The 12423-nt window shown below is 46.7% G+C and overlaps 1 protein-coding gene across 1 annotated transcript in view; it reads left to right on the top strand.

Moving 5' to 3' along the window:
• The window catches only part of RASGEF1B (RasGEF domain family member 1B), a 42711-nt gene that overhangs the window by 11962 nt on the left and 18326 nt on the right, over positions 1-12423 (top strand). Inside the window, exons 2-4 of the mRNA XM_054990128.1 lie at positions 2983-3165; positions 9582-9704; positions 11545-11682. Coding sequence (XP_054846103.1) covers positions 2989-3165; positions 9582-9704; positions 11545-11682 — 438 coding nt within the window. The 5' untranslated portion in view covers positions 2983-2988. The remainder of the gene's footprint in view (positions 1-2982; positions 3166-9581; positions 9705-11544; positions 11683-12423) is intronic.

Genomic DNA, 12423 nt, shown 5'->3' with positions numbered 1-12423 from the left:
TTTTCTTTTTTAAAAATCCCCCCCCCCAATTCACATTTGTCTTTTGAACACTTTGCATCTTGCCACTTCCCTATTAAAAGTCTTTAGGGTGGTTTAAAAAACAAAGTAATCAAATACTAAAAATGAGTATTGGTTTAATTTATAGCCCTCCTTTCTTGCAGGGCCTTAATGTGGTTTACATGGTTTAAACAACAATACAAGAAAAGCTATCTAGAAAACTTCCATGGACATTAAAACTGTAATAGAATGATAGTTCTATGGGAGCCTTCCTGATTTCATTAGGTGGGGGATGGGGCAGAGCAAAGAATCTTTGGTATGGGCAGTTGTTGATCTTACCTGGTTGCCAACCTCCTGTTGAGACCTAGAGATCTCTCAGAATCCCAAATGATCTCCAGATGACAGAGGTCAGGTTCCCTGGAACAAATGACTGCTTTGGATTATGCACTTTATGGCATTACTAGCAACAGAGCTCGTTCTAAAAAAAAAAAAAAAAACCGGGCCCTAGAAAACCCGGGAATGGTGGGCTTCCCGTGGCGGCGGCTCCCTCCAGAGGGGCAGGCAGGCGAGCTCGCCTGGCCATCCTGCAGCAGCTATTCCCTCTGGAGGTCGCATTGGCCAGGATGCACTTTTTATCCTGGTACTCCTGTGCAGGTGCACCAAGATAAAAATGCATCGTCGGCAGGGCTTTTTTTCAGCTGGAACAAAGTGGAATGGAGTTCTGGAACAAGGCTGCTGGCCCTGCCCCCTGATTTCCAGACAGAGGAGAGTTTAGATTGCCCTCCGCACTGCAGCATGGAGGGCAATCTAAACTCCCCTCCGTCTGGAGATCAGGGGGTGGGGCCAGCAGCCATGTGACCATTTTCTCCAAGGGCAACTCACTGAGTTCCACCACCTCTTTTCCCAGAAAAAAAGCCCTGATCGTCGGGAACATGGTTTCCCTTGTATATAGATAAATACCCTGTTAAGGTCCCTCCCCAGGCTCTATTCCCACATTTCCTGGAGTTTTCCAACCCAGAGTTGGCAACCCTATTGTAGGATGGCACCTGCAAAAACCTTTATAAGGAGCATAAAATCCATAATTAAAGATAAAACAACAGAGGCATTCTTCAAAACACAGGTGGTAAAGCATCCCAGTGGTTAGGGAAACAGAAAGGTGTTCATGGTACCTAAAAGAAGAAAAAGTTGGTACCCATTCTGCTTCTCTCGGAGGGTATTCTTTGATATCAATATCAAATGTCTTTGATATTGTCTGTACTGGCTCACTCTGTGTAATCCGCCTTGAGTCTCAATGAGGAATGCAGACTATAAATGATGTAAATAAATAAATAAACATTTTGCAAGCAGGGTGCTACTGCAGAAAAGACCCTGGTTTATTGTCTGGTATATTTCTATGGTATTCACTGAGTGGGCAAAGAATAGCACTTACGGATCAACTTCTGCAGAGATGGGTGACTTGCATTTGGAGCAGAGATGGGCACGAACTGAAATCCAAAGCAAAGTTCATGATGAACCAGGCCAGTTCATGGTTCGTGAACCGGTGGTTCATGGTGGGGGGCTGCAGCCACTTGGTGGGGGGCTGCAGGAGAGCCTGCTGAAGACTCCCTGTGAGTTTGGTATCTCTGACTGTCAAGGGGGCCGTTCTATAGCCCTCGGAAGTGACGAACCACGAACCAAACAAACTGGTTCACGAACCAGGGCAAGTTTGTGAAAGTTCGCGGTTTGTGAAATGGAATGAACAACGAACCGTGGTTCGTGGCATCTTCCTGGTTCATGCCCATCTCTGATTTGGAGTAACTGCCCTAGCCTGGCCTATAATGACTGTACAAACAATGCAAGAAAATTTGTGAGTCTTTAATGAATTACATATTTCTTGGTGGCCTACATGCAAACCCTGGCCCCCTACCCTGGTTCAATAAAGCATTCACTACCTCTTCCTGTTATAGCCTGGGCGGAAATCTCGGGAAGAACAGAGGACACTCCCGTGCCTTCCAGTATTTCACAGATAAAAATGGGAATGCTGTGGTACATGAATGAGCAGATTGTAGGTGGAGTCTGGCGGCCTGGATGTTACACTTTGCGATCCTGCTAGGCAGAAAAGTGGGACATAAATAAAGAAATGCATATGTATAACAGCTGGATGATCACAGACCAGGCTCAATTGTGCCACAGGGAGGAATTAAGATTGGATGCGAGTAGATGGCTTTTGTCACTTGTAATCATGAAGCAAATAAAGAAATAATATATGTATGACACCCTCCCCCTAATATGTATATATTTCTAGAGTGTTGGGCCCACTGTATAGCCACTGAAGAACTCGGAGGCTGAGCAGTACTTAACATCAGTTAGTGCATCCGTGGCACTGAATTCTTCTTGGGGAATAGCAAATAGTAGCAACAGATCTCTGAGCCTATGCAGAGTGCTGTGTTTTGTTTGGTCCACTCATTAGCCACTTTTCAAAGTGGTGTACAGCACCTGAGAGATCCACAATTCAGTAATCATAAAACTATTAAATCATTAGACAACTAATAAAAGGTGAACTTAAGTAATCAGTCTGACCTCAGGAAGATGACCATGGGTTGGATCCAACCATTTTGGTGAAGAGGGGAGGAGCAGGGCCCCTTTGACCACTTGAATGAAACGCTGGGGATTACAGGAGACTTGTATGGACAGAAACCATGTGAAAAAGCTGGCTGGATCTTGAGGGAAAACAAGGGAAATGAGCAATCCTACACATTCTTTATAAAAAACCTACCATACCACGGTGAAGCTCCTCAACAGATTGACCTGCAGACTTAGGCTCAGGTTCTGGCTCTTTGGTGTGGACTAGTGGTGTAATTCTGGGCAAGTCTCTATGGTCCAGCCAGTTTCCTAATAATCTCACTGTAATATGACCCCCTCCCCACCCACCAAAGATCCTTGTGGAGATTGAGGAAGATTTTACTCATTCAGTGCTGACTGTAGTATTATTCTCTGTTCCCTCAGGAAAACATGCCACAGACGCCTCCCTTTGCAGCGATGTTTGACAGCAGCGGTTACAACCGAAACCTGTATCAGTCCAAAGAGGATAGCTGCGGAGGACTGTGTTACCATGACAACAACTTGCTTTCGGGATCCTTGGAAGCCCTCATCCAGCACTTAGTGCCCACCATTGATTACTACCCCGATGTAAGTCTTCTTGACCATTTACAAATTAAATTGGCTTGGCTTATCGGCCTCCAAATTGGAGGGATTGGGCGAGCTCAGCAAGGTAGACTGTGCGTTTTATAGGGAACGGCCTGTCCTGGGGTGAGGGTGAATAGCTGCCAGCCATCACGTAAGCTGTTTTTCTTGTCAAGCTTGAATTCAGGGCCTCTTAAAAACGAATTTGGCCGTAGAGTGCTGTTTGCTGTACTTTTCCATTTTACCAAATCCCTGCAATGTTGCGGACTATCAAAGTTTATTGATAAAAAATCACAAAAGGGTCATCTTGTGGATTGAGAGTCTGAAAAGTCTCCTTTCTTTCATTACCACTTACTTTAATCTGGCGTTGACTATGCATTCGGTATAGTGTAGGCTATTCATCAGAAAAGTTGAGGCTGTCTCATTATTGGGGTACCCCAGTAATGGGATACCCTTTGTGGTGTCTGCTTATGTTCAGTTCCCAAAAGTGGGGTCTGTATGATTACCTTGGTAGGAAAAATGTGCAGCTGTGCTCAGTGCATTGGCACACCTTGTAGCGTACTCTGGTGGAGATCATGTAAATAACCACTATTAAGGGTTTTGGGGTGGAAAGGTGATGTAAAAATGTTAAATAAATGGATTTTCCATCGACTGGTAGGTGGCTAATTTTGCCACAGTGGGCTGAGTTAAGATATGGTGGCTTTTGGTCCCTTAACATTCTCATTGATTACCATAGATGGTTTAGAGGATTAGAAGGGAAGTTAAACAACGTAGGCGGCATACTGTGTATGTGTTAATCATGCAAGGCCACATCACATGTGACAATTCCTTAGACTGATATCAAGGGAATGAGAGGGACTCCCCTAAGAGTATTTCAGAGTCTTATCAGAGTTCTTCTAGTTTCTCCTTGAAATTCCTGAGATGCTTTGCATAAGAAAAATAACATTCCCCAATTCAAGCCAAGCTGGCATTGGGTCCATTCAACACATGGCCTAAATGTACAGTCCTGGACCTCTTTTTCCACAGCTTCCGACACTTCCATGCCATATTTTATGAGTGCTTGATAGTCATGCATGGAAGCTGTTTAATAGACCCAATGACTTGATGTAAACTCACATGGGAATTGCTGACTCTTGAAGCTATGTGGAGTTTTCCATCCCATGATTGGCTGGTTGAGAGCAATATTAACAACAGGCATTCTGTGCCGAAAAGAAACAAAAATAGTTATAATATACTGTCTGGACCTCAGATTTATGTTTAGTAAGATAGATTCAAAGCATTTGGTACAGGGATTTCCAAATACACTGATGAGATCCATTTGCCTGTGAGTGGGCTGTCGTGTTGCTTGCTGGTAGGTCATCACGCTTTGACGTAGCCACTGTGATATAGTGGTTAAGAGTGTTGGACTAGGAAAACCAGGTTTGAATCCCTGCTGTGCCATAGAAGTTAACTCAATATATCTTTAACAAAGTGGAAGTGGTATAAGTGCAAATCTCTATATAGTTTGCATAACAAAAAATCCCGTTTTCATTACTGAAAGGAATGCATCATCTATAACTAAGGAAAACAGGATTTATTGATGGTGCATTATGTTCAGTAATGGAAATGGGTTTTTTTATTATGCAAGCTATATAGACAGGGCCGGCGCGCCCATTGAGGCCAGGAAGGTGGTGGCCTCAGGCGCGGGGTGCTGGAGGGAGCGCCAGAGGAGGCGCGGGGGGTGGTAGTGCGCGCCACAGAGCTGCAGCCTCCTATCCCTCCAGCCCCGTGCCGCCACCGCCAGCACATGCCCCCGGCCAGGCGCAGCAGCCGCAGGCAGGCGTCTGTGGCGGTGCAGGCAACTGAGCAGGAGAGCTCAGAGGCCACCCGAGCACCGTCACAGCCGCTCGCCGCAGCGATTGGGCCGGCGGCGGCACGCACGCTCCTGTGATGACGTCACATGTGACGTCGTCACGCAGGCCGGTGCACGCTGGGGGGGGCAGCTGGCCGGCCGCGAGTGCCGAAAACCCTGGTGCCGCCCCTGTATGTAGATATTTGTACTTACGTTGTAACATGTACTTATAGCTCCTGCACTTTATAGATACAAATTTGTCAAAGATATATTGAGTTAATTTATCTAGTCTCCAGTGGAGGTGTCCTCCTATTGTTATTTTATTTTCTTACAGAGACCCCCTTCTTTTGTAGTTTTGTGTTGTGCCATGGAAGTTGGCTGGGTGGCTTAGGCACCATCGAAATCTCTCAGGATCGTGGTTGTGCGAATAAGGTGGAGGAGGGCAGAAGGTGCAGTAAGCTGCTTTGGGTCCCCATCGTGGGGAGATGTGGGGAGATAGGCAAAGTAAGTGTAGATGGTGACAATCTGCACAAGGTGATGGTGAAGAAAGCTGACAGGAAGGAAATTGATTCATTTGAAATGTGGTGCTGGAGGAGAGTTTTGCGGATCCCGTGGACGGCCAAAAAGACAAATAAGTGGGTTCTAGATCAAATCAAGCCTGAATTCTCCCTAGAAGCTAAAATGACAAGACTAAAGCTATCGTACTTTGGTCACATCATGAGAAGACAAGACTCTCTGGAAAAGTCAATAATGCTAGGAAAAGTGAAAGGCACTGAGGAGCCAAGGCTGGGGATCCAGGAAGACCAGTGGAGTCAAGGAGAGCCTGATGCTGCAGAAGAACCTGATGATCATACTCCAGCAATGCCAGAGGCTGACCTTCCAGAACCTGCAAGCAAGCCACAGCTGCTGCCCCTGAGATAACCACTAGGCATCTACCAGACACAACACAAGCCCAGGCCCACACACCCCCAGGACTCTCTTCTACTTGGAAGGAGTGGTAGTGGCATAGGCTGAGATGGTAAAGAGAAGGTGAAGTGCCAGGCTGGCTGCATGCCCCCTCCCTGTAGAGCCAGAGCAGAACACGGGAGTGGTAATTCCTCGCAGGATCCTGCCATCTGGCCAATACCTAGCACTGCCTCAAGAGCCTCAACACTGGCCATAGGGTTGCCAGTCGCCCGGTGGGGTCAGGGGATCCCCTGCTCCCAGCCTCTGCCCCTACTCACCTGGCCAGCAGGGGGAAATGGCGCAGGGAGGGGCCTCCTGGGGAGCACTCCTGGTGTGGTGTGATGACATCACTCCCAGGAGTGACATCATCGTGCAGGCCTCAGGAGTGCTCCCAGCCTCCATGGAAAGGCAATTCTTAAAGTATCGGCCCACTTGGGACCCAAATCAGCCCCGTGCAAAGCCTGGGAACACTCCCGGGGCCTGCACAATGTCATCACGCTGTGGCGGAAGTGTGTGCGTACTTTGCACACGCCTGAAGACATTATCGAGATAAGTGCCAGGTCCTCCACCTCCTGCCGGGTGGGTGAGGGGACCTGTCAATCCTAACCCGCTAGCAGATGCAGCTGAGCTGGATCACTGCTCAGCCTATTTAGGCCGAGGCTTGAGAAGGCTGCATTGCTGGATCAGCTGCTCCGCTAGGCACAAGCTCTGTACTCCAGGTGTCCAGCTCCCAGCATAGGCCAACTGCCACGCTTGAGCTTAGCCAGTCAAGCCAGTGGCCCTACTTCAGAGGAGTCCAGGTCAGCCTGCAGAGCGCAGGACAATGGGGTACAAATTGCTACCTTGCAGTCTAACCAGGGTCTACAAATTTAAAAATTGAATGTATCATTTAAGTATATCTTTTCAAGGTAAACTCAGTGTTTTGTCCACATTGGTATACGTTTGGGGAGGGGGAGGGGGGTAAATTTGCACCGAAGAATCTGCCCCTCTGTCTCCATTGAAGTCTTCTAGAGTGAGATTCTGTATTCTTGCTATTGGCCACAAGGGGCTTGTTGCCGTTATACAGAAAGAACCCATTTCCTTGGCAGGAGGATTCCTTGCCTCGTTTAATTTGAACCAAGTTCTGCTGCTTTCAGTAAAAGAGATGAGGTTTGTCCCCATAAGATAGTATCAGAGCAGGGCTCAAGGAAGCCAAAACGATTGTCAAAGTAATAATAAACGTTCCAGCCTTTTCTGCCCTGTTCCAAAATTTGAAAGGCCTAGAAGAGGAATTCACCTGTTGTGCTCTTTCCACTCCTGTTCCCCATTTATTTTGAGGCCGTGGCACTAGCCACTGTTGCTGGTTGGCTGACAGACAAGTAGAAAGTTTCTTTCCTCGATCCATCTCTATCTCCCCTCCCAAAGTTTAGGAAATGTCCACAGTATGTCCAAGGCAACCTGGGAAATGTAGTCTTTGGGACTAGACGAGGGAAGGGATTATTCCTCTGGACTGAATATATAACCTGAGCCAGGGAGAAATTCAGAGTTGTGATGTTCCCTTTCATATTGAAGGGAAACATTATGAGCTGCCAAAGCTTGTCCTTTGAGCCTAGGAACGCAACCACTGGCTGCCTCTCCTATTTCAGCAGAGCTTACTTTCAAATAAATGTCACACTGCAGCAAATCTTTCAGCAAATCTTTCACTTGTATTTCTCTTTTATGGAAAAGGTGAACCCTGCAGCAGAATCCAAAAGAGCACATATTCCTCTGCTTTTCACTGCATATTCCAGTGCTCAAAGCCAGCTTGGGTGATGTGCACTCAGGCACTTCTCTCCGTAATCACCTGGAGTCAGTTCTGACTCACCACAGGGGATCAGGTGAATAGCTTGCAATCCTGGGAAAAAGGATAGTGATAGAGAGAACAGTAATGGAGTGGCGGGTCGAAGTCTGGAAGGAAAGTTGGTCTTGCATGCAAGAATATAGAAATCATAGTCTGGGAATCAATGGTAATATTTAAGGATAACAGAAATAACTTTATAAATGCAGTGTTTTAATTGGTATATCTGTTTATCGAAAGGTATTTGGTGGTGGCGGGGAGGTCAATACAAACAACAGTATCCTTTGCACTTGAATTTCAGCTGTAAATTCATTTGCAACTATATGGCTTTTCTTTCAGTTGCTGTTAGAGCCAATTTACAAGCACATCTGTGCAAATGTGTCTCATAGATGTACACTGGAGAAGAGGAAGCTCCTCTTCCTTAGCATTGAGTAAGGCATTGCTGATAATGCAGCATTTGAAAAGAGCATTTTGCCCAACTTTTTGCAAGGGCAGAAATAGTGCAAATAACTGTTTCTGGAGACAACAAGATCATCATTCAAGCCTCCCCAAGAAAAATGGCAGAAAACTTGCTACGTCCTGTGACAGTCATTGAATGCTCGACTACTGCAGATTCAGTTGCTAACGTTGAGCAAGAGGGCTCGTCCAGTGGTTCGCGAGAAATACACAGCCAACCCTAATGCACCCGGGCTGCTTTCACACACATTAGATGATGCACTTTCTAATGTGCACTTCGGGAATCGTTTGCAACTGGATTTTTCAGTGTGTGAAGGTAGCTTCAGTGGGTTCTCCAAAACCACTTTCTTGTTTGTATTCAATCATTCTAGTTTGCTGCTGGGTGCTGTACTTAAAGCCCCTTTACTAGCATGGTTGCTCTTCCCTCTGTCATTTCTCCCACGTGGATCCGAGGATAGCTTTTGGCCACTGGGTTTATCTTCCAGGTGTGTATTTGCATAACCTGCAAGGGCATGGACCTTATTTCTGCATCTGGTAAACACACAAGAGAGACAGTGTGGACAGAAGGCTTGTATGTGTACTCAGACACACCGGGGAGACACAGCAGCAATCATGCTTGTACGTGCCGCCTTGGTGGTGTCTTGGTCTTACACTCTTGTTTGTGCCGTGCTTTATAATGTTCAAAGCACACCTGATACAATATCTCAGTAATCTTTACATAGACCCCATAAGGGATGTTGCTTTTGTAGTTTGTCCTCCTATTGTTGTTAGTTAGGAGTCCCAGTTTGCCCAAGGCCACTTGCAGTTTGGAGCAGAGGCAAGTGTCTCTGAGCCATCAGGCTACAAAGACTTGGGGAGGGGAGGTGCGCTCAAACAGCACACCAGGGCAGTTCTCAAGCAGTGAATTCTTGCATGCGTATAAGATGAGAGAAGTGGCTCAGCTAGGGTTGCCAACCTCCAGGTGTTGGCTGGAGAGCTCCTGGAACTAAAACTGATCTCCAAGTGACAGAGATCAGTTCCCTGGGAGAAAATGGCTCCTTTGAAGGGTGGACTTTGTGGCATTATACCCACTGAGGTCCCTCCCCTCCTAAACTCCACCCACTCCAGGCTGTACCCTCAAATTCTCCAGGAATCTCACAATCCGGAGTTGGCAACCCTAGGTGCATCTTCCTGCCCTGATTGCTGCCCAAGGCCAGATATCCGGACAGAGACATTGAGAGCAATTAAGTTTTGAATGCTTACCTCTGCAGCACTGAGCTGTCTCGGAAAACGATATGACCAGTTATTGCATTAAAGGACGAGCACGCTGCTGGTTTTGAACGGCCAAGATAAGGGTGAGAGATGAATCTAATTTGTGTTTCCCTCTCTCCGCAGAGAACCTACATATTCACCTTCCTCCTCAGCTCTCGGCTCTTCGTGCACCCTTACGAGTTAATGGCAAAAGTTTGCCATTTGTGTACCGAGAAGCAGAGGCTTGTGGAGCCTGCAGCTGATAAAGTAAGTGCCTGGCTAATGAATTGAATTTAGTGTTGTGCCAAGCTTGATTTACGAGAACGAGAGAGAGAGAAAACCGTGAACTGCTGGGAATTGAGCTTAACTAGAAACCTTGGCCCAGAACTGAAGAATGAAGAATTTTTGTATTCCCCACTATTCGCTCGCACCTCTTTTTCCAACAGAGTTTGCTTGCCCACTTGACTGAGAGCCAAGCTACAAGTGACGCCTGACACAGGTTGGACACTTGTCAGCTTCCCTCAAGTTTTGATGGGAAATGTAGGCATCCTGGTCTTGCAGCTTGGCTCCCCGGCTGCTGTCCAATGGACTTTTCAACTGTCACTTGTCCAACATTCCACCAAGCTGCCTACATTTCCCGCCAAAACTTGAGGGAAGCTGACAAGTGTCCAACCTGTGTCAGGTGTCACATGTAGCTTGGCTCTGAGGTTGCCCGCTGCCTCCCAGGCTGCAGCAGATCTTCATGGGGCTTGTGGCCACCTCCCATCTGCTGTGCCACAGCTCTTCCCAAACCTGCTTTGGTACCATCTTTCCTTTTTTAAAAAAAAAAACTGTACCCAGAGCAAGCTTGGGGAAAGTGTGGTGGGAAAGGTGTGCATTTCTACACCTCTCTGCCCACACCTGGTGCCAGTTCCTCCTCCACCTATTATTTCCTTTCCACCACCAGGGTTTTAAAAAATTATCTGTAGTAGGTATATTGCAATAGTCTTAAAGCACTACGCGAACTACTGCCTACCAAAGATAGGGTTTGATGGCAGGCAAGCAGATAAAAAAAGAAATCACCTCTGTGCTAAAGCAATGTGAATCATCAAGTGATGTCCTGGCATGTGTGAACCAGCCCTTGATGATAAGAAGATTGCCCTTTCCATACTACGTAGATAGCTATACAAGTTCGTCATTTATTTCTTCCCATGTTGTCAAGGCACTGCCCTGACCTGGATTGCCCAGCTGAGCCTGATCTTGGCAGATCTCAGAAGCTAAGCAGGGTCGGGCTTGGTTCGTAGTTGGATGAGAGACCTCGAGCAGAGGCAGGCAATAGCAAACCACCTCTGTTAGTCTCACTATGAAAACCCTGGCAGGGGCTGCCATAAATCAGCTATGACTTGAAGGCACTCTTCACTCACTGTCAAGGCACTAGCACTGAAAGTGCATTCCAGGCATAACTCTTGGAGAACCCCATCTCAAATGGTTAGTGTTGCTTGGGCAAGCCTGGCAACAAGCAGAGACAAGGGTGTGTGTGTCCCATCACCGCTGTTGCCACATCACTTCTGGGTACAGCTTGGAAGTGATAAAGGGTAGCTCTAGGAATCACTGGAAACTCTATGGTAAAATGATGTGGCAGCATCACGGTTGCCCTAGCAGGAGGCCTGGTAAGCCTACTAACAGTCCTGATCTCAACTTTGTCAAGCTTGCCAGAAAGGCTTTCCTAAACAGCAGGGAGCAAAATTTGAATGCGTGACATCATCACTTCAAGACACAGCCTTGTATTGAGGCCGCACAGCAGACCATCTGTTCTCCGTCTCCTCTTAACCCCAGCATTCCAGCATCTTGAAGCCACATGGAAGATAATCTGTGCCCCCCACCCCCACCCCGGGAAAATGGTATTCAGTGCTGTCATGGGAGGTTCTCCCAGATTCTGCTTGTAGCTGGAGGCTATAGATGATCTTTACTTGATCACATCCATTTTAAGCGGTTGTCACCTGATAGTTATAGGAATGTGGTGTCATGTACGCCAATTAATGTGCTGTATTAAACATGTATATACTGCAGTAGCTTTGACCTTTGGAGGTTCCCAAAGCTGCTCTGATAATAGTTTTTCTCTCCCCAGAGTCGGTTACGGAAAATCGCCCCCAAAATTCTGCAGTTGTTAACAGAGTGGACAGAGACGTTTCCGTATGATTTTCGAGATGAGCGAATGATGAGGAATTTGAAAGAGCTGGCCCATCGAATAGCGAGTGGAGATGAGGTAAGTCTCTTGAGTGGGCCACAGGAGTAACTTTGCTCCGTTTCATTATATTGCCAGCTACCTTAGATCATTTGCACATGTGATGCTTGATGCGCTCTCTTCCTATCTGTGCACATGTATGAACCCTAATGCCAGAAGAGAGCAAGAGACATGCATTTTTGAGCCTTGCAAATAATTCCAAACATTGTGCTGTAGTGGTTGATCAGGGAGACCTGAGTTCAAATCACAGCATTACTTTATTCAGTGAAGGCCTCTTTTTATTGAGTTTTGGAACAATAGGTTTCCAGCAGAAAAGGCAAAGAAAGATTAAAACTCATGTAGAAGATTTGAACAGTTAGATTTTGTATTGGGTTATATAATTGGGAGCTCAGCATAGAGTGCATGGTAGGGTAATACCATTGTTTTCATCACAACAACCTTGTAAGGTAGGGTAACCTGAAAATGACTGGCCCAAGATCACCCTTAGGTCCCCGTGAGGACTAGAGCCCAGAAAAAGTCTTCCCTTCTTTACTTCTGCACCCCACAATCAAATTAAACATGGAGGAAATAAATAAGCCAATACGATCCTCTAGTGTAAACAGTTTTATTCCATGATAGCTCTAGCTGGGCACTTCCCCACCCCAAATCAAGTGCTGGAAGTGTGTCTTGGAGGAAGGAAAAGCAGCCGCAACATCTTCCTTCTAACTTCATGAACAGGGAAGAAGCCCTGCTCTCCACCTCCGCCCCACTCCCTCTGCCCTA

Source organism: Eublepharis macularius, chromosome 10, assembly GCF_028583425.1.
Source record: "Eublepharis macularius isolate TG4126 chromosome 10, MPM_Emac_v1.0, whole genome shotgun sequence".
In the NCBI taxonomy this organism is placed as follows: domain Eukaryota; kingdom Metazoa; phylum Chordata; class Lepidosauria; order Squamata; family Eublepharidae; genus Eublepharis; species Eublepharis macularius.
The sequence above is the reverse complement of the archived record's forward strand: the minus strand, read 5'-3'. Positions and strand labels throughout refer to the sequence as shown.